We start from the raw sequence: 27,054 nt of genomic DNA, 5'->3' as shown, positions 1-27,054 counted from the left end.
GGACAGTCAATCACCGCAGCTGGAGAGATGGAGCTGGCTGTCCCTAGAGATGAAAAGAAACGGAGTTCATGGGGCGCAGGGTGGGAGAAGACCCAGAACAGAGGAAGGAGCCGCAGCATGTGTTCTGTAGGCTCAGCTTGGCGGGCTGGAGATGCAGAATCCTCAGAAGCTGAAGTGGCCCAGGAGGCCTGGGAAATCTGTTCCCGACCCTGTGCATGTCAGCAATGAGAATGCTCTGGTGTGTGAGCCTTAAAATTGCCTAGCGCTTCTGAGTTTGTCCTGCCTGGCCACAACACAGAGGGAGTTGTAAGATGGTCCATGGCATGGGACATGTCCATGCCCGCCGTCTGTCCAATGACCATAAATTATTCACTGGTCCCCAGTACTTAGGGAGAGTCCTTTAATGTCAAGTGCCAGCATGCTGGCCTTGAGGAGTCCCAGCTACAGAAGCAATTGGATGAGCTAATGAGAAGAAAATCATAAGCTACTGGGGCAATTGACCTCATGGCTCCACACTCCTGCCCTGTTTGCTTATGTATATGATTTTTTTTCAATTCTCAAATATCAGTTAATGTGAATTGGCTTTAGAGAACAAAATACCTGACTACCTGAGACTAAGGCCATGAGCTGCCGATTCATCTCACGTGTGGTTCAATAACAATATAAACTTCCAGGAACCCAGACTTTTTCATCAGTCTCAGCCTTGTTCTTATATCAAAATGGCTGCTCCAGCTCCAGCCATCACAATGGATGCCAGAGAGCAAATGAATAGAGAATCCTCTTTTCTTAAGAAATGAGGTCCCTTTTAAGACTTCCTCTTATGTCTCACTGGTTAGAATTGGGTCAGAGGCCCAGTCTAAGTGAATGACTCAATAAACCATCAGAGTCACCTTTTGGGGGTCATGTCTGTGATGATCACAAATGATTTCTGTGGGTACAGTCACTGCTGCTCCAAACAGACAGCATCCCCTACTAGTGAGCTGCCAGGAAAGGGAAGGGAGATGAACGCTTAGTGCACAGAATGGAGTCTTGTAGGAGACAGGCAGGTAGCAGTAAGGGATGGGACAGAGGGATGGTACTCAAGAAGGAGAGGAGCCCCTGGCAGGCATTGGCTGGCAATGACCAGGATATGACCCACACTGGCCATAACGCCCCTCTGAAGTCTGCTCTGGTCTCTCTGGGATGCAGTAACAGGATAGTGCAGAGGAGAAACTGAGGCAGGAGGCTGAACAGTGCCTATGCAGAGATTCTGGAACTACCTGGGGTGGATCTGGATATTCTCTGCTCCCTTCTCTTTGGCAAGCAAACGTGACATTTCTTTGACTAGGTCTAGAAAGGATAAGGACCAAGGCCGGGAGCCCCATCCCACCAAGAAGAAGAAATACCCAAAGGCACTGAAGGCAGGCTGATGGGTTAAGGAGTCCTGGCTGAAGAGCCAGCTGAGAGAGGCACTGCCACCAATGTCCATGGCCTTGAGGAGCAGTGCAGACCCCACTGACAGTGCACACCTCCAGGCATGGCAGTGGTAAAGTCTTGTCATTTCTGGGTGGAGCTGAGTCAGAGGTGGGAGAGACAGGGAAGAAAGGCTAGCCTATGGGAAGAGGGCAGTGAGACAGAAGGGAGTCTCTCCACACTCAGACCCCTTGCAAAGCCCCCACAGTGTCACCAGCATCCCCACCTCCAGCCTGGACCCTCCTTCCCTGAGAGCCTGGGCTCTCTGAGAACATGGAGGATGCTGGGTGAGAATTCACCTCCCCATGTGGAGTCAATCCTGGAACTTTCCCTTTAAGAGCTGTCAGAGCAGGGAGGCTGGCCAAGCTGGGCTGGAGGTGGGGACAGAGGGAAGAAAAGGAGCGAGAGGGAGAGAGGCAGGAAAAGTTTTTTTTAGAGGAAAATGCAGGGCTGGTCTGTTGGCCTGACGTCAGATGTCGCTTTCATAACCCCCCCTCGGGGGCTGAGGAAGGCTCTCCGCTGCTCTGATGGGCCAGCCCAGTCCTGGCCCCGCTCCCCGGAGAGGCATCTGCATCCTCTGGGCTGAAAGGTAGCGCCTGTGCCGCTGACTTCCAGGCATGAGGTGGCTCCTGCCCTGGACGCTGGCAGCTGTGGCAGTCCTGGTGGCGGGCAGCGTCCTGGCCACGGTGAGTCCTGCCTGGAAAGGATTGGTGGAGGGGGACCTGATCTCTTCCCACCTGGTGCTGAGGCCAAGGGACTGGGGGTCAAGACAAGATGGATTGGAATGGTGCCCTGAGAGGGGAGAGGGCTGCTGGGATCTGAAGAAGCTGGCGGAGTGGGGGGCAGAAGGAACACCCCTCAAGAGAGAGCCAGTCTTCTTTCCTTTATTTTCATAGAGTAACACTCAACAAAATGGGGGGTTGGGGGATCAGCACTTTGGACTGGCTGTGTGATCTGGGGTGGATCATTCACCTATTTCAGAGCAGCATAAAATGAGGGGGTTCCTGGGGAGTTTGAAAACCCCAGGACTCTGAGCATCAGCGCTCCCAAGAGGAGAGGTACTGGGAGACCCCAGGAAAAGCTAGGAAGGAACTTACCTGCTTCCAGCAAATTCCAGCTAAGCCAGCAGCGCTGGGGGAGGGGGGGGGTTGCAAGCTGCATTTGTTGCCACCTTGAGCTCCTGGGGCCCTCCATGGTTTGTTCAGTGAGTGTGTTCCTATCCTGCCATTCCCAGAAGGTTTCTGGAGGCTTCTCTCCCACCTGGGTCCAGAGGGAGGAACAGCAGTCTGCACCCTCGAGAGCCAGGGGAAGCAGACACGTGGCAAAGTAGGAAGCTTACTGGAGCAGAGCACGGTTGGGGGTGGGGGGGTGTGGCTGGGCAAGGGGGAAAACTACTAGGGGCAGTGAGGTGGATGCTAGGCAGAAGGGAGGCAGCCTGGGGCAGCAGGGTGAGCACTAAGTCTGAGGCCCACATGAGAGCCAAGAACCGTGGGAGAAGGAAGCAAGACTATTGCCATGGAATTATGCCAAGGGTTTTTTGGGGGGCTGTCATGCCTATTCATTGAGGGGACTTGGAGTCAGGGTTAGCTACCTGCCTATGTGTACACAGGCTCAGTCCATTTCCAGTGAAGCTCAGACCTGACTGGGACTAGGTAACAGGCACCCTAAGGTGTTGCATGCATGGAATAAACCTGTCCAGTTTATACCCAAGTCCTCTAACCCTCTAGCATGGTGCTTGTGGGGGCCAGCACCTAACCCTACCAATAACAATAATAGCGATCATAATACCAACTCTGTCCACAAAGGATGGCCAGAAAGAAGCAGAGGTTTGGCATGACTCAGGACTTGCCCAGTGTCAGGATGAGTAAGTGGCCAGGATCAGACACTGTGTCATTGTGTCTCCACTCACAGTACTCCCAACATCTCCTAGTCTGGAGCCCAGGAAGGAAGGAACTATGCCTGCCTCTGCCTCAGGCCTGGATGTGACTGGGTGTGGGCCTCCAGGTGGCTGGGCCTGGGAGGGCCGGGTGTGGATGGAGAACTGGTCAGAGTCAGGGTGAGGGCACGGGAGGAGAAGCTTAGGGTAAGTCCCACACTGCGGCCTGCTCCCTTGCCGCCAGAGCTCTTCTGACTGCCGGACAGTGGGGGACAGAATCAGAGCTTTTCAGGGGATCTCAGCAGAGAGATCTGGGGTCTGGAGGGATCTGGGGTCTGCAGGGGGTGCTTCCAGCAAAAGCTCCCAAGCTACCCACCCCATCCTTTTAGGGAATCTGAAGCCTCTTAGTACAAAGGTCTGGGGTTCCCGGACGGCCTCAAAACCCATATCCACTGACACGGTACCCTTAACAGTAAAGAGCTGGGATCTGCCCAGAAGCCAGTGCCTGGTTTTGTGGCCAAATTCCACACATGGCATCCTCCAGAAATAATACAGAAAAGGAGTTCAAGTCCAGCAAGAGGCCAGGGAGCCCCGTGGAAAGAATGATGCTCACTGGCCATATGGAAGGAAAAGTATATGGGAAGTGAGAATGGCCAAGAAGACTTCGAGGAAGTGGGCTGGGAGGGAGACTATCTGATGTGCATGGAAGGAAGGGGAGGCCAGCTGGGGAGGGGTCCATCTTAAAGGGAGGAGACACAGCCTGAGCTCAGATACCAAGCCCGCTACGTATGGCAGTGTTGCTGTTGACACTCGGGGTGAGGAACAGTTTGTTTTACCTCTTCTTTCGCTTGGACAAGTGTTGACTGCCCACCGGCTTGGAGGAAGGAGGTAGAGTATGTGAGCCTTCCCAAGGACTGTGTTCCCGGTAATTCCCACCCATGTGCCATGCCTGTGCGGAGAGAGAAGACTTGCTTAGGTACCACCAACATCTTTTGATGCTCAGCATCTCTGAAATTCCTGTCACAGTCATAAGAAAATGCAACCATCCTCCAATGGAGATGCAAAAGCTGAAGCTCAGAGAGGTTAGGTAAATCACCCAAGGCCATACAGCTAACAGTCTATGAATATGACATTTGAACTTAGAAACAGTCTTCTTCAATGAAATCTTACCCTGCTCTGCGTCCTTGTGCCGAAATGGAACACATGTAGGCTAGACCCCAGAAGAATTGGCAGGTTGGTGTGGCTGGAGGTTGGAGACATCCACACACGTGTTGGAATGAGGGATGGGAGGGGACAAGGCAATGTCGTTCAGGATGAATAGACTGAGATGCAGGTTCTGCAACTGGCTGAATCTTCTCCTCTCTTCCTGTCCAAATGTGTGGGCTGTTCACACAATTGTGTGTGTGTGTGTGTGTGTGTGTGTGTGTGTGTGTGTGTGTATGTGTGTGTGTGTAAGAGAGAGACGGTGGTGGGGTGGGGTAAGGGAAAGAACTCATTGCTTGGGTAGGGAATGCAAACTTCTTCTCTGTTCCCAGAATATCAGGGACCTGGGCGTGTGTTGAAATTTTCCCTGTAAATGAGAAATTGGGCAGGACCCACAGACAGTCTCCATATACAGAGCAGTGGTGTGAGTTGGCAGCTCCTCCCACCCTTACCTCCAGATCAGAGCCCTGCAATGCCTTTAAGTCTCTGCCTGGCTCAGCCCCACCCGAGGCTTGTCAGGGAGCTGCGGGAAGGCTTCTGACAGTCAGTTTCCCTCTGCTCCTCCCCACCCCGTATGGCATTTATTCAGGGATGGGTCTCAGGAGGGCTCCCTACCCCATTGACAGTCATGTGCCCCATCTTTGGGCTGGACAGACCTCTGGTCCTTTGGCAAACCCACACAACACACAACACAGGGTTTAGTGACAACTCTGTCTAAGACAACTGAACAGGAAGCTGCCAAGAGTGCTTGGTGCCCCACTATCTCCCACAAACCACAAAAGTCTCCCCAAAATGGCTCCACTGAGAGCAAAGGAAGGATTCATAGCCACAGCTAGGCTTCCAAAGCCATAGAAGCTGCTAAGCGTTGGGCGGGTGACTGTAAGGTCTCAGAGTTACGCTTTGGCATGTGAGCTGTTCTGGTCAGCAAACCATGGATGGCCCACTTGCCAGTCCCTGGAGAATAAGGATGGCCCACTCAGTTCTGACATGGGGCTTTAGTCTCCATGTAGACCAATGCATTGGAACATTGCTCCCTGAGAAGACAGAGTGTGCTGTGGTCCAGACCCTCACTCACTGCACTTTGCAGCCACTGGGCCCCTAAAGCCATGCTGAGTGGTCCATTGGATACCACATCAGTGGAGACAATCCAGAGCAGCAGATGTTCTAACTCCTACCCTGACTCCTGTTGACTGGATATGTTTAGACTGTGCTTTGGGTTTAACAAAACATACCATGGAAGTCAGTTTCACCTGCTTCTGATTCCTTTTGCTATAACTGCTAGAAAAGTCTGTCTGTGGTTTGCAAATGGACACAAGGGTACTGGGTATGGTGAGGAGGGGTCAATTCGGAGGGTTCTGAGCCAGGTTTAGAAGCCGAGCTTCCTGGGGAAAAGGATCCCTGATGCAGCATTGTCCCTGTAAAGATTCACACTAGATTCCAGGGATGGTGGGTGTGTGGAGAAGATAGAGGGAAGGAGTAGCGAGCAAACACATGAGGCCTGAAGACTCAGCAAACGGTCCCACTGTCCCAGCAGCAATGCTGGATCCCAAGCAAGTGAAGACCCAGACTTCAGGCAGACCTCTAGTCCAGGAGTACAGGCACTAGGGGGACTGGACTCACTACCCTACCACGCATGTACAGAGCAGGACAGGTATCTGCTATCCAGGGCTCAGAGCCGGGAATTTTCTAAGGCCTGTTAGCCAAATCTCTGGCCCTGAAAGCCAAGTCAGTGAGGACTCCAGGGGACTGTGCAAGAGAGGGACATGGGCGACATAATGCTGCTGGTGGTGACAATAGCGGTAATGACGGTAATGGTGACCATAGCGATGGTGGTGATATCGGTATTGTGATGATGGTGAGGTAGTGGTGATACAGATGGTGGTGACAGCAGAAATCAGGAAGATGGTGAGGACGGGGACTAAGGTGTTGATGGTAATTCTGGTGATGGTGAGAGAGATCACGGTGATAATGATGGTGGTGGAAATACTAAAGACGCTTGTAGGGTGTATGTGTCTCAAAAAGCTGAGTCAGGGCAATAGCCCCTCCATTCTGACTGTAGGACTCACAGCCCATCCTCTTGCTTGTTCTATTGGGAAGCAGGAACACCAGCATGGGGTCTGCATTAGGTGCTTAAGGAAACGTGACGCCTGCCTGGAAGACGATTTCCTGATAACTCAAGCTTGCTTTGGACTTTAAAACAAAGGATGAGATAAATTATTCTGTGTTCACATGCTGACATCATGACATTCATTGGCCAGAGCTCCCCTTCCTCATCCTCTCTCCTCTACCTTCCTCCCCACTGCTTCCTCCTCCTCCTCCTCCTCTTTTCCATACACGAAAAGGAGAAGAGGCCTGGAGGGAGGAAGAAGGTAGAAGAGGGAGAAACTGGGCCTCTGAAAGGGATAATGGACATTCCAGGGATGCGATTTGATCTTGGCCCGCCCACTAGGCTGGGATCTGGAGGCAAGTCCAGGCGAGGTCTGTGCTGTTGCCCTTCTGCTGGGGGCAGGGAGTGGGAGGACAGGAACCAAGATCTAAGGGCTCCTCTAGGGACTCTGCCTCCAGTCTATGAATGAACAGAAGGAAAGTGGACTGTGAGCTTCGCCAGGGCTGGAGAGGTCTGAGGAGGCTCGCAGGATAGAGGAATATTTAAGAAAGCTAAACCTGAACCTTGTCTTTAGCACAATTGCCGTACGACGCTATGCATATCACTCCCCTCCCTATGTTCATTTTCTCATCTTGGAAGCGAGGAGAGGTTGAACTTGACTCTTCAACTTGCTTCCTGCGGAAGCTGCCTGGAATCCACGTGTTCATTTCTGGGGTCGAGTGACCACCAAACAAATTGCAGGACTTGTACTGGCTAATCTTCACAGTTGGTATTAGGCAGGGGTAGGGTGGGGGTATTGCTGCCTTCCTGCAGAGAATTGCTAATCTTGCTGCCAAAACCAAAGTGTCCCTAGTTGGAGTTAATGGGCATGTTCCTCTCTCCAGGTCCCAGGGCTGTTTCTCCAATCCCTGTGTTCTTCGTAAATCTACAGCTGTTCCCTGTTGTCCTGACCACAGCTAGCCCAACCTAACCTTGTGTGCGGGGGGGGGGGGGGGGTCCCACCATCTTGGTGGGCATAGCAGGGCCCTTAACCAGTTCTTTCCGCCCATAGATGTTTTTCAGACTCATTCTTCATGGCTGCCTTGTTCAATTTTTTTTTTTTTTGAGACAGGGGTTTCTTTGTAACTTTGTAACTTGTTCTGAAACTTGCTCTGTAGACCAGGCTGGCCTTGAACTCACAGAGATCCACCTGCCTCTGCCTCCTGAGTACTGAGATTAAAGGAGTGCACCACCACCACCACCACCTGGTTTACCTTGTTCATTTTAAAAACTATTTCCCAAGTCATTTCCCCAATTCTCCATTCTGTATACATATTCTGGTTGTTCTTCCATCCCAGCCTTGTCCCTCCATGCCACAAGTGGTACCTACTTGGGACACCTCCAGGAGTGCTTCCTCGCATCTCCAAGTAAAGCTACAGACAACCCAATAAATCTTATCCTTGTCACGGGGGAAGGGAATCACATCACCCAACTGAAACGGCACTGGCCTCACCCCATGGAAGACCTCTCCTCTGCTCAGACCCTGTACTCCTACGAAGCTAAACACCTCTTAATTCTCAAGACACGTGAGCTCCTTAAGCCTTTGCACGTGCTGAGTCTTCCACAGGCGTAGCTAATTCTAGGTTCCTTCCTGGTCTGGCATGACTCCTAATGGTCTGTCAGTGACTATTCCAGCACAGCATGGATGCTCAGGGCCAAGTTCACAGTGACTCATAAAGCCAGGCCAGTCCTAGTTGGGGCTAGGCAGATTGCACATGAAGAGGATGGACAGGAAGGGGTGACCAAGGACCTTTCTAAAGTGGAGGTGGCTTGCTGGGGAGGGACAAGGAATGTTGAAAGAGGACCCGACCCAGTAGCTAAGAGGCCAAGCAACAATTAGTGGCTTCCAGACTTGCTACCAAATCAAGAGTCTTGAACTCTGAGATCTGCCTGTCTCTGCCTCCTGAGTGTGCACCATCACTGCCTGTTGAAATAAGAGTGGCAGGGCTGCGTTCCCAGCACCCCAGCCGCCTGCTTGGCTAGCTTATTCCCTGAAATAACAACACACAAACTGTATTCATTTAAACACTGCTTGGCCCATTTCTATCTAGCCTCTTCTAGGCTAACTCTCGCACCTGGACTAGCCCATTTCTTATCATCTGTGTAGCACCGGTCTTAACGGGAAAATTCTAGCCTACATCCATCCTGGGTCGGAGCTTCATCACGTGCATCTTCCTGGGAGCGGGGAGCATGGCATCTCTCTGAGGCGTCTGCTCCCAAGAGGAGAGCTGTGGAGTCTGAGCTCACTTCCTCTTCCTCCCAGCATTCTGTTCTGTTTACTCCACCTACCTATGTTCTAACCAATAAAATGGGCCAAGGCAGTTCCTTTATTAGCCAATGACCTTCCTCCATCAACTGCCCAGTTTCATTGTGATTTTTCTTAAAACTCCCAAAAGAAACCACCTCTTCCTAGAAGCCCTGAGGTGGCCGTAGCCAGGCTGTGGCTGCTTTCACTCCTCCTTTGGTCCTTTGCACACATTTGTCTCCTCAGAAGGAAGAAGAGTGGGCATGTATCATTGTACCTGGAGGTTAATAGAGCTTCTAAGTACTCTGTCCTTTGCTTTTGAGATTGAGTACTGATATACATTCCAGGCCAGCCTAGAACTCACAGTCCTTCTATCTCTGCCTCTCAAGGGCTAGGTTTACAATACTGTTCACCATGCCTTGCCTCTGTACATTTGAAGAATGAATGAATGAGTACTGTAAGTTTGCAAACATCTTTATCTCGTGCTCCCTTTATCCTCTCCACACACAACTGCCCTGTTCTGCCAGAGGCCTCCCAAAATGCAGTGTGTAAAATGGATGGGAAGAAGATTACAAAGTCTTTCGCGTTCCATGTCCTGATCCCTAGCCAGCTGGCATAAAGACTTGGGGCGACTTTCTTCCCTGAAAACCCTCTTGAATGTGCAACCTGGGGGTCCAAGGCTGTGTTGTGAGGGGGAAGGACCTGCCACTCATGCCTGGCTCGGGCCTCAAGGCTTGGACCAAGATCCTCCCACACAGTAGTCTAAGTGACTAGATGTCCTGAAGCTCCCACAAGGCTCTGGAAAAGTAGCACCATTCAAAAAACCAGAAATACAACAAGGCAGTGAGACCCACAGGTTCCTGTAGGACATGCCACAGCCTGGGCCCAGGCCCACCCTATCGCCCACCTCCTCCAAAGACTCTTTTTTCAGAAACTGCTTCTAGGCAGGGAGACAATGCTCCCCATAACCCCGTCACTTAGAGGTCTTTAGAGGTGTGCGCTACCATTCCTGCCTCCACACTGACCTCTGGTGGAGCATTTAGGCACAGCATTGCAAAGGCTTCAGCCAGGCTCTCCATCCTGTCCTGCTATTCCCTGAGCATTGCCCAAGTAAGCCCTGGAACCTGTGGGCATGTGGGAGGTTTCCCCTTGCGGGATGAATGGATGTAGCCATTCTCTCCTCTTCTGGTGCCCTTTGGAACCAAGGATTATCCCTGTTGGGTTACAATACTGCAGTGGTCCACGCTTTGTCCCTTCGGGTTCCAGGCACTCAGTAGCGACTTAGTGCATAAGTGTCGTGGGAAAGAACAAATGAATGAACCTAGATGGATGAGGGTATGGTGCAATGACAAATTGCACATCCATTTGCACAGCAAGGGGAAGCCTTCTGAGTACCCACAGGTTCCAGGGGCACACTTGGGCAATGCTCACAGAACAGCAGGAGAGGCTGGAGAGGCCAGGCGAAACCTTTGGAATGCTATGCCTAGATGTTCCATCAGGGGCCAGCTAGCAAAGACAAGTGCATACTCTGGGGAGACACTAGGGTCAGACATGACTCACGGGCAGTGAGACCTCAACTGAGTTCCTTCAGCTCTCTGAGCCTTTGTTTCTTTTGTTGGAGATGGGGCTGAAACTCCTCATCAGGACGGATGAAGGGCCCTGCCACTACCACCTTTTTACAAATAAGGAGGAGAGTTCAGACGGGATGACAGCCTCCAGTGCCCCACCCTGGCAGTGGCGAGGATGGGAGGTTAGCACGTGAGGTCCCCTCGTTTCTCTGTGTCGTCTTACCATCGGACCACTCATGCCCTAAGAAAGGAGAAGACAGACATCACTGGGTCTCCTGTAGGGTCCTTTCCACCTAGACAGGATTGCGTTTTCTGATCCCATGTCTCTAATGGGCACCTTCGTAAAACAATGAAGCAATCCCATTGTGTGCCGCCAAGAGGATGGACTTTGCTTCTGGCTCCATCTAGAATGAGAGACCATGCTGCCCTGCCCTTACTCACTGCTCACCTGTAAACAGCGCATCAAAAATGCGCATGCAGGCTTTCCCACGGTGCTGGATTTTCCTTCTCAACTCCAGTCAGCTTAGGCATTCCTGTAAGTATGACGGCAGAGATTTCACCCTGCCTACCAATTATCCCCTTTGTCCAGAAGTGTGTGATTAGGGACATTGCCACGAAGCTATTTTCAGGCACTTTAACAAACTCTCAAGGGCTATAATGAAGTTCTAGCCATTGCTTCACCGTGTTTTGTCCTGAAAGGTAAAATAATGATGTATGTCCCCCAGCTGTGTCTGATGGCTCTGTGTAGGGCCCTCTGAGGCACTTTATACTGTGCACAAGGTTTAGGCGTCACAAGAACCAAATGCTAAAGAAGGAAGGTGACCCAAAGCTCTGCCCTGTCCCTAGCCCCCACCCATTATTCTCAAATCATTGTTCCTACCCTCTTAAGAATCACAAGGACTACGGGCCAACTCAGGCTGTAGGCCTGTCTAAAAGAATCCAGAAAATTCAACTGGGAACAGGGCGTCTGTGTTGGTGGTGGCTGCATTCTGAACTAGCCAGAGCTGCCTTCCTGCACAGCCTCCTCTCCAGTGGCCTATGTTTGGGTTTCTGGGGGCAGTAATGGGTTGTCAGTTGACTCTGGCTATCAAAGTGATTCTTTTTGGTGGGCAAGAAAGTCCAGGAAATTAGTTCCGTTGGGCTTTGCTCCTGCTAAAGACCCCTGAGCAGGCAGTGGAGAGGGTCTCAGAGAGGAGAGGGCAGGCAGGCCAGCAGCCGTGGAGCTGGGTAGGCCAGCTATGACTGAGCATGTACTGTGCATTCGGTCTGGGCGGCATCTTGGGCATGCCACTTTGTCCTTGTCTTCCCATTAACACGGTAGCATCTTCAGGGTCTGGTGCCAGAAGCACATTGTAAAAGAAGTTTTATGTGAACAACTTCAGCTTGGAAAGACCAAGCCTTTTTTTTTATATTTTATTTATTCCTGTCTCTTCTTAGCCAGCATTCTCCTTACTTGCTGATTTATTTTCTCTTTCTTCCTTAAGAGTAACACAGGGTGCAAGTAACATTGTGTCTGCACAGATCAACCTGCCTACTTTCAGAGTAGGCACCTTGGCCCTGTGAGCTGTAAGAGGATGAGAGCCAGATCTCTGGGGAGAGCACAGAGTTAATGCTCAGAAAAGCAGGGGCATGAGCCGGGCGGTTCTCTGTGAGTTCGAGACCAGCCTGGTCTACAAGAGCTAGTTCCAGGACAGGCTCCAAAACCACAGAGAAACCCTGTCTCGAAAAACCAAAAAAAAAAAAAAAAAAAAAGAAAAGAAAAGAAAAGAAAAGCAGGGGCAGAATCCCAAGAAAATTAAGAGTGTGGGAAAATGGTCTTATGGGTCCAGGGCAATATCCCCCAAAAGGAGGGTGCCACTGGGATATCCCCCAAAAGGAGGGTGCCACTGGGGGATCCTATGGCAGCTTAAAGAGCACAAGTGGCTGCTTCTTTTTTTTGGGGGGGGGTTCACCAGGAGATTCTCCCCTTCCTCCCACCTCACCTACGGCCATACTCCCAGACCATGTGAGACTAAGCTTTGCAAGTTATTGAGCTTGCCTGCATGCCTGTTGCTTCCACAGGACAGCAATGGGCTTGCTGATTGCATTCTGAGTACAAGGCTCATCAAGTCCTGCTCTCTTTGGCCACCACAGTCCTCGTGCTGGGTTTATTACATGAGCAGTTGAGTTAATTGCTTAAAACCTTCAGGGAAAAGGCCGGAGAGCCAGCTCTGAAGTTATGTGCACTTGTTCCTCTTCCAGAGGACCAGAGTTTGGTTCCCAGAATCCATGTCCACCAGTTTACAATCCCCTATGACTCTAGCTCCAGGGGATCAGATACCCTCTTCTTGTCTCCATGGGCACCTGCACACATGTGGCATACACACATATAGACACACACAAAAATAATAATAATATAAAGCATTTTTTCTAGAGCTTTGGGCATAGAGCAGCTTGGTCCCATCCCTTACTCCCTAGGTGACCTTCTACAGATCAATTTTCAGGTCACCAAGGTTCTCTGAGGGCCCAGCTCCTCACCACTCTGAGGAAAATCAGCAGCCCCCCTTTTTAATATGTTAGGCAGTTTGTGAGCTAGTGTGTGTAACAATGCTACAAGGAGCACCCCATCGATATTAGCTGTAGAAACCTCAAAGATGTGTGTATGTGTGTGTGTGTGTCTGTGTGTGTGTTTATTCACCATAAAACAGGGGAATGGCAGGGAAATGTACATTAGTTCATCTTTTCTGCTGGCACGGGCATATTAATACCTACTGTGTGCCCAGCTCTGTGGGGCCTGATCTTTGCCCCCATAATTGCCAGCTATTTAGTTTTTTTAATTGTTTATTCGTTTTTATTTAGCATCAGAGTGTACATGTGTGCAGGCCAAAAGACAGATTTCAGAAGTCGGTCCCCTCCTTCCATCTTGCTAAGACAGAAAGTAGTCTCTTTCTTTCTACACATTTGGGGCTAGCTGGTCCACAGGCTTCAGGGAAATCCTTCTCTCTTCACCAGCCATCTCACTATAAAAGTTCTGGGATCACAGATGAATGCCACCATGTCTGTCTTTCATACCTGGACTCCACGGGTTGAGCTCAGGTCATCAGATTTATTGACTAAGACATTGCACCAGCTCCAAGGTTGCCTCCCCAGACACTATCCAGAATGTCTTTCAGCTAGTTTCTTCCATCAAGAAATTCTCCCTTCGTGCACAATAGTGGGAAAGTTACTAAATCCAGCAGACATGAGTTCTAATCCCTGTTCTGAGATAACTAGGTGTTCTAGTTATCTCATTGAACTATAAAATACAAATGATATGCCTGTTGTCATGGGGAAAATGAGGTAGTCTGAGTAGCAGAGAGCCCATTCGATGCTGGTCCCAAGTGTCCTCAGGAAGGTGGCTCTCAGGGAACAGGCTGAACAGCTGGGGGCTATAGCATAAAGTTGTTCCCTCAGGGATAAGAATGCCACTTCAGAGGAGCAGACTGAGCCTCAGATAGATTCCTCATGCCACGGGAATGATGACAAGCAAAGGCCTGGCACAAAGGCTCAGTGTGTTTTGCTCCAAGCCCACATCTGCCCCAAGCATCTCCTGCTAAAATCTCTTAGTGAGTGAGGCCTTCAGGACTATTCTTGGCCAGCGTACTCAGTGGGCATCAGCAGCCAATCAGCCTTTGCCTCTTCACACCCACGCTGACTGACACACACACTGCTGAGCTCAGGACACTGCATGCCACCAACTCAGGACTCAGTCCCCTGCCCCCTTCTTTCCACTGGGTCCATTTTTACTCTTCCATCATGGTTTCATGATTTCTAGAGCCTTGGCACTCCTTGGAGAAGTTGGCCCCACCTTGTACACTTCCACGTTCTTTCTCTCTACTCCTGAAGTCAGCTATGCCTGTTTGCTCACACACACACACACACACACACACACACACACACACACACACTTCAGCACCTAGCCTGGTACCCAGTATAAAGTAAAAGCTAGAGTTGTGCTGAGTCAACAAACAGGAAGAATGAGTGAATGATGTCACTGTAGCGTGATCACCTTGTTGCAATTATCATCCTCGTATCAGCACTGGGTATGTGTTAGGGAAGAGAGGGACTCTATGCAATGCTGCTTCCACTAAACCCATCACAGAGCACAGCACACTGTAGATGTTCAGTAACAATGAGTGGATTCATTAGCCAAAGAGCTGGTGTGCGTTTCTGTCTGAACTGTCTATCTTCAGGGGCAGAAGTCCCCTACCAGTCATCTGTGTGTCCCTGTATGTCACGGAGGGTGGATCAGTGGGAGTCCGAACTAACTTCTGGCCTGTAGTCTTACACCCCAGATAATCCTGGAGTAACCTGGGGGCAGAGGGATGGCAGTGTGCTTCTTGCTTGGGGTAGCGGGAAGCCTTATCACCACTAGATGGCACCAAGAGCCAAGACTTGGCCCAAAGTTAGTTTTGCCTGCCCAGGCACTGCCCAGTGGTTCTCATTAAGTCTGATAAGGCCTTCCTCTCTTCCCTACCCAGATGCCTTAAATCAAGGTTACAGTTGCTACAGGTCCACTATAGTTGCCTTGCTGGCCTGCGGTGTTTTCTTTCCTTTGCATCAGTCTGTATGCACTTGTGATGTGCTGCCGCATTCAGAACCTGCCGGTCGGACTAACACAACAGCTTATCTCTGGTCCTCTTTAGCAAGAACTGTTCCTGTCCCAAGTTCCAGACAGCTTCTCTGTACTCTTCACAGCAACCATAGTCTTACATTATGATCCATAACTCCTGCATGAACTTCGAAAAAGTAAAGGGCCTACTAAATCTTCAAGTGTCTAAAACATAGAAACATGCTACATGCTAGCTCACCACACATGTGATGAATGGCTGAAAGAGCCCGGAAATAACTGCAGAGTGCAGCTGATTCTCTTCCACCCTTCAGGCTTCAGTCTCTTTCAGTGCACGTCAAGGAACCCAGATGGGTCCTGGGTGGGCAGGTGACTGGATTACAGAGGTGCGAGCATCTTATGCTTGGACACCAGGGTCCTTCCACCTGCCTGTTATCCAGGACAAGATGCACTGGGATCTTAGTTTTCCTTCCCAGATGTCCTGTTCTTCTGTTTGCCACATAAACTTGTAGGCTGGGGGATAGGATGGTATGCAGCTGCTGAAAAGAAGTTCAGGCAGAAGAAATAAAGAGTTTGTTTTGAATGAAAAAAGACCTTTTTTCCATCTGTTTTGCTTGAGTCACAGAGCCCAGCTGTCTCTCCTAAAAGCCAGGGAAGACAGAGCTGCAATGAGCTGAGGCTGTAAATCTGTGGCTGCATCTAGGTGGCCCTGGTTACTAAGGCTTATGTGTCAACTACAGTGAAGAGCTAGTCTTCTGAACTTGAACTCAGTGAGGAGCCATGTTGGGACTGGAGAGATATCTCAGTCAGTAAAGAGCTCAGCAAACACTAGGAAGATCTGATTTCCATCCGTAGAACCCCTGTGAAAAGCCAGGTGTGGTGTAATCCCAGCACTGGGGGAGATGGGGACAGGCAGAACCCTAAGGTTGATTTCAGCCACCCTAGCTAAATCAGCAAGTGCCAGAACAATGAGATACCCTATCTCAAAAGTCAAGGTGTGCAACACCCGAAGAAAACAGCTGAAGAAGTTCCTCTGGCACACACACACACACACACACACACACATCAACATATATGCAGATATACTACACGCAAAGGCATGTGCGTACCCATGCATGCACACACACCAACACACATGCACACACACATACATCAACATACATGCAGGCCTACTACACACAAAGGCATGTGCACACCCATGCATGCAGTCATGCATGAACACCGACACATACACACAAACACACACACACAGACGGACAGACGGACACACCCAGGAGCACCATCTGACTCTACCAGGCTCAGAAGATTCAGTGGAGGAAGAACTTGGGGCTACAGCAGGAAGCAATAGCTGTGAGTTGTGGGCAACTCCCCTGCAGCAAAACTTATCAGCATGTCTGCACTGCCTAAATCCTGGGCTCCCTCTCTTGGAACTCAGTGCCACCACACATACTGCTGGGGCTATTGAGACACCAAGGAAAGAAGGAATCACCGTGGGCTGAGGTGGCTACCAGGCCCCAGCACTTTACAGGCTGGGAATTGTTTTGGCCTCTCTAAACTTTGAACCCCTTAATCTTACTGGTTTTATTGAAAGAAATAGATGTTTGTCTATTGATCGTATGGAAGCCAATTGTGAAAGAACCTAAACATAATGAAGATGGAAAGTCAACTGCAGTCATTTGGGCTTGGGAACCTTGGACTCAACAACCTCTTTCCATCTCTCCCCTTCCTCCACAGGTCATCTCTCCGACCCCCACAACCATGGCTTTCACTCCAGTGCCACCGGAGGTCACAACTACACGCCCCGAGTTCTGCAAGTGGCCCTGTGAATGCCCACAGTCTCCACCTCGCTGCCCACTGGGTGTCAGCCTTATCACAGATGGCTGTGAATGCTGTAAGATATGTGCCCAGCAGCTCGGGGACAACTGCACAGAGGCTGCCATCTGTGACCCGCACCGGGGCCTCTACTGCGATTACAGTGGGGACTGGCCGAGGTACGCAATAGGAGTGTGTGCACGTAAGTGAGAGCCTCCATACCTTCCGACTGCCCCTCGCCCCAGCTCTGGCCCACGAGCACCCACAGCCGCTCATCTGGTCAGGTTTAGCTTGGTAGGAAGAATGCTCCAACCCTGTCCACATTTAGAAGGCACAGGAGGATCATCCTGGGGAGAGACCAATGACGGTGTTATTCTTCTCCCTAAGATCTCATTGTGTCTTGCTCTCTTCCGTATTAGAAGCATTTACCCCAAGGAAGGGAGTTCTGCCAAGAAATACTCAAGCCTGGTTCTGTTCCCTCTGTAGATAGGACTCTGCAATAGATGCCCAATGGCCTCTCTGATGACACTGAATCACTGCCATACTACAGATATTTTAATGATCCTTTAAATTAAAATGCTTAGTAATATGCTTTAAAAAGCCAGTGGCCATGGAATAATGAAAGCTGGCAGCCTGCAGTCCCTGTTTCCTGGGAGCCATGCTTTCCCAGTTACTACCATTACTTTTAAGTTGCTAGCCCTTTATTTTAATAGCCATTGCGACATAGCAATGTCTTCTGCTAGATCTTAATTGGTTTGCTATACTAATTTTGGATCATTTATTAATATCCCTACATGATAGTTAATGGCTAAGCTCCTGATGCTGTCAGATACCTTTGTTATCTTCCAAATGTCCTTCTTCTGATTTTTGGCTATATAATCATGACTATTTATTACGCTCTCTGTTCCCTGGAACCTAAGCAGTGTACGTGTTTGACTTCCCCCTTCTCATAGTGCCTTTTGCTCTTCCTACTGTTCCTACCTGCCTTTGTTTTTCTTTGATTTTGGTCTGTATAGTATCCTTGTGTTTGAAGGAAGACTGTTGTTTATTTTTCATGTGGTCCATTCTGTGTCCCCTGTTCCTGCTACTGTTCATAGAGACAGTGTTTCTGAGACTTTATCACCTCCTGCTTCACTCTGGACTCCAGTGTTCTTAGTCTGAATTCTCTGAGCATCGCTTGCCAAATGGCGCAGACCAGCATGATGATGAACAATAGCCTGAGACAGGAAAGGTTCCTCAAAGTCTCATTCATACAGGAAGCCCTCTTCCAGAAGTATTGAATCAGGACTCCTCCATATCATCTACCCCTTCCCCACTCTCTGTTCATAGAAAGTGCAGCCCCTCATTCTCCCCAACACTTTAGATTCCTGTGCGGGTTGTTGATGAGGACTGTGCACATGACCCACGTCAGTAAACCCTACCTGAGCCTCCTGGTTCCTTTGTGGCTCTTTTCTTTTTTTTTTCCTCTTTTATTTTTTAATTTTATTTAGAAAGGCCAACCATATTCATTTGTCCATTTTTCTTCAGCTTTAAGAAAAATAGTTTTAAAAACATAAAGTTGTAAATACACTCAAGAGTGACTGCTATTAAACAGTTCTGAACAGGCAGAAAATGTACTTTTCTTTTACAGAAAATGTTAAATCTGTAATAGCAGCATAATTTATATATAGAAAAAGCTGGCTTTGAAAATCCAGACATTTGTATACATAAAACACATCCTTTCCTTTTCATACACAGAGCAGCACTGTGCACTCTGGAAGGTTTCTTTCCACTATGGTACTCCACAGTAGGCAGCTCTCTCTGGTCCCCATCAGCAGCCCAGCAGTCAGTCCAGTACCAGGGCAGAAAGGGCATTCAGGTCCTTCATGTATGGATGAACTACCAGGGTCTGGTTGATCTTCAGCTTTTGCTCAGAGTCAGGGAAGATCTTCAGCAGTGCCTCCCTCAGGTCACTGGTATCTGTGGAAGATCTCTGTGCTGGCATGAGAGAGTTCTGCTGTATTCTGGGAACAGTGGCCAGGGGTGTGAAGTGGGGCTGCTGAGGAACTTTGTGGCTTTTTCTTTCTTGTCTTGTCTCCATTCATTTACATTTACACCTTTGGCTTCTCAATGCCTTGCTTCCCCCCATCTCTCCTGTGTTTCTCCACTTTCTGGAGATTTTTTTGTTAATGCCACTAAACTGTTCAAAGAAGACTTGTGCCATAGCCTGCACATAATCACCCAATGCATTAATTAAAGATGTGTTTCCTGCACACCAGCCCAGGCCGGTTTAAATAAACCCTTGAGTTCCAGGTGATCTCTGCTTGCTAGTTCTCAAGACCAGCATTAAATAGTCATCTACCTTTTTTCATAACGCAGGGAGACTTAGCAAGTCTCCCTGTGCTGGAATCACCCATGAGACCAGGCCTATGGGAGTAGCTAATAATTTCTCTCCTGGCTAGCAGCTATCCCTAAGGTCATTTGAAAGGTAATTCAGTTCACCGTGATTATACTAATCTCCAAAGGCATAATGGGATCTTGCCCCCTTATAGACATTGTCTCATGGACCCAGAGATTGTCTTCCCTGCTTACCACCCACCCCCACCCCTCCCTCACAGCTTCCAATTGCAGGTCCCACTCCCAACCACGACAGTTCCTTAGCTCCCTGCCACCAGGAACCTTGATACAGTTCCTTTCCATTAATTTAAGAAAAAATACACAAACGCCTTGATTTAAGGAAGGATTCAAAAGGTTTATCCATTTCCTATCACTTCCCTGGCCATGTGGGTTTACAGACATTGAAATAAATACAGTTAACCAGGCGTTACGGGGACTCGAAATGCTCCAGCCCATTGTTAAGTGTGTAAAGGAAGCCTCCACAGAGCCCTGTCATGTCCAACTCCAGCTCTTAACTCTTTCATCCCAACATTCTCACCCATGAGCCTCAGCACAAGCACTCTCACAGACACACATCAGGTGCATGCTATACACACACACACACACACACACACGTATGCATGTGCGCACGCACACACACATATGCACACATCTTGCATCTGTAAACACATATACATACAATTCACTGGTGTCCCACAAGCATTTCCCCATAAATATGACGTAATGTCAGAATTCATGAGGCCCAAATACAAGAAGCAAGACAGAGCGTGAAAGCACAGAGTGGCAGCGGGGAAAAGAGCGCCTCCCGAGCAGACAGTCCGTCAGCACATGGTCATGCAAATCTCCAGGACAGGCTAAAGCCATCTGGAGATTTGCAGAGAATTAAGGCCAAGACAAGGCAAGTGCAAAACAAGTCATCAAAATGCTGCCCCACACAGGACCCAGGGAGCTCAGAAGAGACGTCGGCATGCCAGCAAACGCCAGCTTTGGCTGTTAGTGGTCACCCTCCTGGGCCCTGAGGCCAGGCAGAACAGTGACTCTAGTCTTGCCTAGACTGCTCAGCTGTCAGAAGGAATCTAGGCTTGTGTGTTATTGGTAAACCCTAGAACTACATTCAAGGAAACTTTTAAAACTGTGTCTAGGCCAATATAAACACGGTGATGGGCACAGTGCCCTTGACTTCAGAAAGCTCCACTATTTTGGTTGCCCAAACACTGCCCTAATGCAGCTGGGACAGGCACCGGGGCAAAAAGGTCGTTGGAAGAGAACATGGTGTTTACAGGCGGATGGACTTGAGGTTTCGATCCCTGTTCTGCCTCTTGCCGCTCCCCACCTTGGGCCACACACCTGAGGAACTTCGATACATCAAGGGAAGGAGAAATGGGAGAATGGTGTCTGTGGCTTTCACTTGCACTCTGAATAACAGCTCAGCCCTACCCACTCTTATCCTTGGTAAGGGGAAGGTCTTACTACAGGACCACCCAACCTTGCATTGCTAACGGAGGGAAGGGAAAACTCAGCATGGTCCTTGGGGCTAGACAACCTGAGCTGGAATCCCAATGCTACCACTAAGCACTCCTGCAATGTTAGACAAGCTCCTGAATCTCTTAAACTTCAGTGTCCTTAGAAAGGACAATGTGAGGAAGAGTGAGATCCATGGGGACAGGCTGTCACAAGCTTAGATACAGTAGGTGTCTAGTGGAGGTTAGGGGCCCTGACACATGTGTGCCTCTATCCACCCATCAGCCCACTAACTTAAGACAATATGCAGGTGAGGTTGTAGGACTCCAACCTTGTTTCTACTCTCACAAGGCCAGAGATGATGAGGGCTTGAGAGTCCCAGGAAAGGAGCATGGTAGCTTCACTGTTGCAAGTCCTTTAGCTATGAGAAGGCTGGCCATATTTCACCTGAACATTTAAGAGAGGTTAGAAAGGAGCTGGCTGTTTCCCCTCACCCAAAACCAGTTCCCTGGGATAAGGTACAAAGGCTGTATGAGCCCGAAGAGGGGGTCACACCTCTGCTGTGGATAATTCGTGATCATCATATACCCTGATCTCCCTTTGCTCTATGTGGGACAGGTCTATCAGCTGTCCGTGTGTCCCCGTTAGCAAGTCTACAGATATAGCATGTTCTGAGCACAATAGTACTTGACTTTCACTGCACACTGGACACTCCTGGAAGAATATCGAGTCTGAGGAAGGCAATGTTCCAGCATCTCAGGCTGTCTCATGTTATGTGGCCTGGATATCAGCATTTTCAAAGGTTTTTCTGTGAGTTCCTTTGAGCTGATAGGATTGCTTTGCAGGCGACTCCAGAGCCCCGAACTGACATCTTTACACATAGGAACAGAGCATAAGCTTTAGTCTCCTTCCCACCTATACACACACAGATGAGAGACTCACACACACACACACACACACACACACACACACACACACACACATATGCATACACACACATATGCATACACACACACAGAGATGAGAAACTCACACACACACACACAGACGAGAGACTCACACACATACACACACATAAGCATACACACAGAAAGAGGAGAGACTCACACACATACACACACACAGACAAGAGACTCATACACATACACACACATACGCATACACACACACAGATGAGAGACTTACACACATACACACAGAGAGACAAGAGACTCACACACAAACACACACAGATGAGAGACTCACACACATACACACATGCACATATATAAACTAGCATGCACAAAGATGTACACACACAAGCATACATTTGACTACACACTCACATGTACACATATGTACAAACACATCTTTCGGGAGTTTGAGGATGTGGTGTGGTGATTGAGGCTCAGGGGCCTCCTTGCATCCTGTTCCTCCTCCTGGGCCTGAACTTCTTTCTTCCTCTCCCCTCATCTCCCTCCTTTTCTGATGTCAGGTAGAAGGAAGAAGGCTGTGGGTTTAGCGTCTCCTCTCTGTCATTCACTTGCTCCATCACTCACGTCATTTGAGCACATGAATCCCTCCTTCTCCCCGGCCTCTCCTGTCCCTAATGCAGTAGACAAAGCTCTCCTGATGAAGTCGTTATCGGGAGACCTGAGTGAGATCATGGGCCAGGAGCTGGTGTCGATGCATGCCAGAACCTGCTTCCTGGATGTTCGGGAAAAGACAACAACAGCGAGAGGCACACACCCTGAAACTGTGCCTTATGGGCCAGCTTGCACTCTGATGTCACCCTACTGAGACTATTTTCGCTATACATAACAGTGGAAGGGACAATGGGTTTCCTTACAAAACAAAATACGCTGTGAAACCCAAAACAGAGACCCTGGTTCTGACAGTGTTTGCACCTACCAGATGTCCTGATCCTTATGATCAGCCACCACCCCCACCAATCCAGCAGACAGGACAGAGTTCCTGCAAACAGCAGACTCCTAACTGCCTCTTTCCTGTGGGCATTCCTGATGTCCCAGGACCCTCTATGGATTGTTCCAGATGCTATTCCCAAGGAGCACACAGCACCAAGGGTAGAATCTGGCTCAGCATTCCCTAAGCCATGCAAGGCCGGTTTCTATAGCCAACTCCACCAGGCATATCTCATGTCTAATGGAAGACTCTGGAGCCAGCCTGCCCCAGTCCCAACTCCTCCGGAGAGGAGGGAAGAGCTCACTTTCTGGGCCTCAGTACAGAGCATTGGAAGTCTTCTTTGACCCCTGGGGGGGGGGGGCTTTGCAGCTCTTCTTGAAAATGTGTCTGGATGGTGAGCTTTTTCTTTGCTTTGGTCTGAGAAGCCACCATCCTCTGCCTGTGTCATCGAGGTGCCATCCAGGGCTGTCTTGTGGCTTTCTCCAGCCAATTGTCTACTCATTACCACAAGATTTTCTCATTCATTCAATTACTTATTGAACATCTACTATGCTCCAGGAAGAGATCTAGACACTAACAGTTCTGGATCTTCCGTTGAGACAGGAGGAAGATGGATCTAGTCTCATTGCCTCCAACACACCCTTTTCTTTTCTTTCTCCTTTCCTGCTTCCCTCCCCCAAGGCCTGTTACCTCATCAGTTAGCTATAGTAGATGCCCTCCCTACCTGGAAGATTGACATCAATGCCTGGTCTGCCTCTCTCTCATTCTGGTCTCTGTGGAAAACAAACAGAAAGCCCTCTCAGGTCCGTGAATCTTCCTGGTTCACTTGTCTCAGTCTACAGCCATGTTTATACCCATTACTCCCTCCTTGTTACATTATCCCTCAACACTGATTATGAGTGGCTGTCATTATCAACAGACACTCCAGATGACCATTGGTCCCTCTTCCCACCTCATAAATCTTCAAAGACCATCCCATCCTCATTCTGTTCAGGATTGGGTCCTCAGCTCCTGCCATACTCCACAGTCAGTACTGATGAAGGCAGTCCAGTTTGCATCTAGGTTCTGGTTTCATGTGTATGCCTTCCTCCCTTGGACGGGCATTCATCAGTACTAGGCCTAGTGCTGGGGACAGTGTAGGGCAAAAAAAAAAAAAAAAAAAATGCCTGAGCTCTTGCACTATGGAGCTGGGCTCTCCCATCCGACATCCAACAGACTCTTCAGTAGCTAAGACCTTCACTGTACCCTTTCTCCTTGCTGGGTACCGTCTCTTCACGTGTCCCCATCTTTGCCCTTGGGGTGCAGCCACCTGATATGTGGGACAGCCCCTCCTTCCTCACACGAGTGATTTCTTGGCACGGCATCCTAGGCAGAGGGAAAATTGCACAGAAACATCTTGGCACAGACCCCACCCCTCCTGGCCTGACATGTCCACCACCTGTGTTTGCAGAGGTGGTCGGTGTGGGCTGCGTCCTGGATGGCGTGCGTTACACCAATGGCGAGTCCTTCCAGCCCAACTGCAGGTATAACTGCACGTGCATTGACGGCACAGTGGGCTGCACACCGCTGTGCCTCAGCCCCAGGCCCCCGCGCCTCTGGTGCCGACAACCCCGGCATGTGAGGGTGCCTGGCCAGTGCTGTGAGCAATGGGTATGTGACGATGACGCAAGGAGACCACGCCAGACAGCACTTCTGGATACCAGAGCCTTTGGTAAGTGTGGGCAAGGACGAGCAGAGTCTCTGCATACCACAGAACCCCCTAGAGTCCTGGTTTTCTTTTAATAAATCAAGCTTCCAGGCCATTACCCACTCCACAACTCACCAGTTATAGAGCCTTCGGGATGTGCTGTCTGGGATCCAAATTCTCCATCTGTAAAATGCAAATGACATCATCTTTACTGCCTGTCTTGCAAGCTGCTCCCAGCATAAAAGCCTGGTGTGGTGTGTGCTGTCCTCTCTCATCTTACTAAAGTAGCCTAGAGAGTGGTTAGGGATCTAGAAAAAGGATCAGGTGGCAGGGCATAGGAGGGGGTAGATGGACCTTCCAGGTAACTCAGGGACTGCATTGCTATCATGAGGTGAGCAGATGAAGTTTTTCTAGGTAAGCCTGAGAAAAGGAAGCCCTAGGTGGGAAGACAGGAGCATGATTTTTTTTTTCACCATTGCCTAACAGAGGCCAGTGCACTTGCCTGATTCTTGAAAAGTACCCAATTCATGCTTGCAGAGGAAGCCATATAAGGTTTTGGCTAGAGGTGACTGATCGTGAGTGTGTGTGTGTGTACTGCACGATCAATACACACATGTATGGATAAATGCATAGAGGAGAAATGGTTGGAGAATGGAAGGGGAATAGATGGATGGATGATCAGACAGATGGATGGATGGATGATCAGACAGATGGGTGGATGATCAGATGTATGGATGGATGATCAGACTGATGCATGGATGGATGGATGGATGGTTGGATGGATGGCTAAGTCAATAGAAACACGGATGAATGTATGTAGAATGTTGGAATGGATAAGCCATATAAGATATATAGAGTTTATTCTTATAGATGGTTACAGATTGGATGGAAATAGATGTATAGAATTAGATAGATAGATAGATAGATAGATAGATAGATAGATAGATAGATGATTGATAGAATGAATACAATGAATGGACAGATGGTAGGTGGATGGGTGGATGGATGATAGGATGATAGATGGGTCAATAAGGATAGATAGATGGTGTCTGGTTGGATGATAGTGGATAAATGCATAGTTAGGCATCTGAACTAGGGCAGAGGGGATAGAAGAAGGAATGGACAAGGGCAAGAAGCAGTGCTAGAGTACACCCAGGGCCTGGCATCTGTGCTGTGCATGGCAGAGTGGGAGGAATTCATAGTGGTTCCAGGCACTGGCCACTGCCCAGGAAAGAAGACAAGAGAAGAAACATATTTAGGGTGGTGGTGGACTATCTGCCATGAGCAGGCTGAGCTAGGGGAGGGTGAAGGGTAGAAATGTTCAGTGTGGGCAGCCTCACGGAGGGGGCCCCACAGGAAGACATTTCTGCTTACAGCAGCTGTGAATGGTTGATGAGGTCTGGGAATAACACACAGTGAGAGAGAGGAGCCTAGAGCAGAGGTCTAGGGAGGCTGACCTTTGAGAAGTAGACAAGGGAAGAAGAGACCAGGGACTACAGAGACATGAAGAGGTGGGGCATGGGCCACAGAATGAGGACCTTGCTAGGGGAAAGTGCCTCTGAGGCAGGGGGTCCCAAAGGAGAGCAGATGGCTTGCTGCTGTGCCTTTAGGGGTGTTAATGTTTTTAAAAATTCTAAGCTTAAAAGTTTGTTCAGAGCCTGTGCAAAGCTGGAGTCTTAGCCTTGGTACCAGTAGCACCAAAATCAGAAGGATTTTGTTGTTGTTGAGGAAAGGGGCGTTGCAGGCTTGGTAGCATTTCCTAAGCTGTCCCTTAGATGACCATAACCATTTCCTAAGTTGTGACCATCAGAAACACCTCCAGACATTAACACATGTGGCTAGGGAATAAAGTCACCCACATGGAGAGATGATGTGGCAGGGAAGGCTTGGTCTCTGGCAGCTCAGGACAGCATGGCAGCTCCTCCCAAACCTCCCTCCAGAGTATCTGAACAAGAGTCAGTGGGTGGTGGAGGGGAGGCAGAGGCTGCCTGCTCATTGTGTGTGACCCAGTGACCCAGTTCTTACCGTCCCATGCAGAGCCCCTGCAGCGGTGTGAAGGAGATCCAGAAAGCAAAGCCCTTTGATCCTCTCATCCTCCCAGGCAAATCCCTCCCTCCTGGCTTGCTCCATGCTCCCAACCAGCTCATTCCAGACTGCCTGCCGCCTCTGTCCTTGGATGCCTCCATTACTCTCTCCCTTCTGCCTGTTGAAGGCTTCCCTATCTCAAATCCATTCATCAGCAGTGCTTGTTGCACGCCTGGAAGCTCTGGGGACTGCATGAAGAACTCTGTTACCCTAAGGAGATTCCTCGTTTGCTTGATGTGTTTTTTCCACTCTTCTTCTCCCTATTCCTTGATTGCCTTGTCTGTCCTTGCTCTTGTTCTCTCCCCTTCCATCCCCCCTGCCTCCTCCCCGCCTGCCTCCTTTTCTCCCATTTCCTGTTCCTGGGGGATCTCTGTGTGTCGACCCCATCTTTCTGCAGGCTGTTCCGTCTTGCCTGCCATCTGCCTGTCTCCCTCCACAGCTCACCCATCTCTCCTGCTCACCTCTGGCTAAGCAAGTACCCGTCAGATAGATGCCAAGGATCTGTATGTTCACAGGATAGTCAAGAGCAAATAATCCAATGGGATTATAGTCGAGTAACTATACCAGCTGGCTTGTACTAGGACTCACTAAACCAGGGAGTCCCAGTAAATACACAAACACGGACATAATACTGTAATGTCAAAATAAACAAT

General features: G+C 49.5%; 1 protein-coding gene across 2 annotated transcripts in view; it reads left to right on the top strand.

Moving 5' to 3' along the window:
- Positions 1–1,920: 1,920 nt before the first annotated feature.
- The window catches only part of Ccn4 (cellular communication network factor 4), a 29,953-nt gene continuing 4,819 nt past the window's right edge, over positions 1,921–27,054 (top strand). Inside the window, exons 1-3 of one of the 2 annotated variants that reach the window (XM_041672447.1) lie at positions 1,921–2,138; positions 16,813–17,092; positions 24,080–24,340. In XM_041672447.1, the coding sequence (XP_041528381.1) occupies positions 2,070–2,138; positions 16,813–17,092; positions 24,080–24,340 (610 nt within the window). In that variant the 5' untranslated portion in view covers positions 1,921–2,069. The remainder of the gene's footprint in view (positions 2,139–16,812; positions 17,093–24,079; positions 24,341–27,054) is intronic. The other variant, XM_041672448.1, reaches the window with a different exon arrangement.

This window comes from Microtus oregoni, unplaced genomic scaffold (assembly GCF_018167655.1).
Source record: "Microtus oregoni isolate MIOR12 unplaced genomic scaffold, Mior012 000022F_ref0000154, whole genome shotgun sequence".
NCBI lineage: Eukaryota > Metazoa > Chordata > Mammalia > Rodentia > Cricetidae > Microtus > Microtus oregoni.
This window is presented reverse-complemented; position numbering and strand designations above follow the sequence as displayed.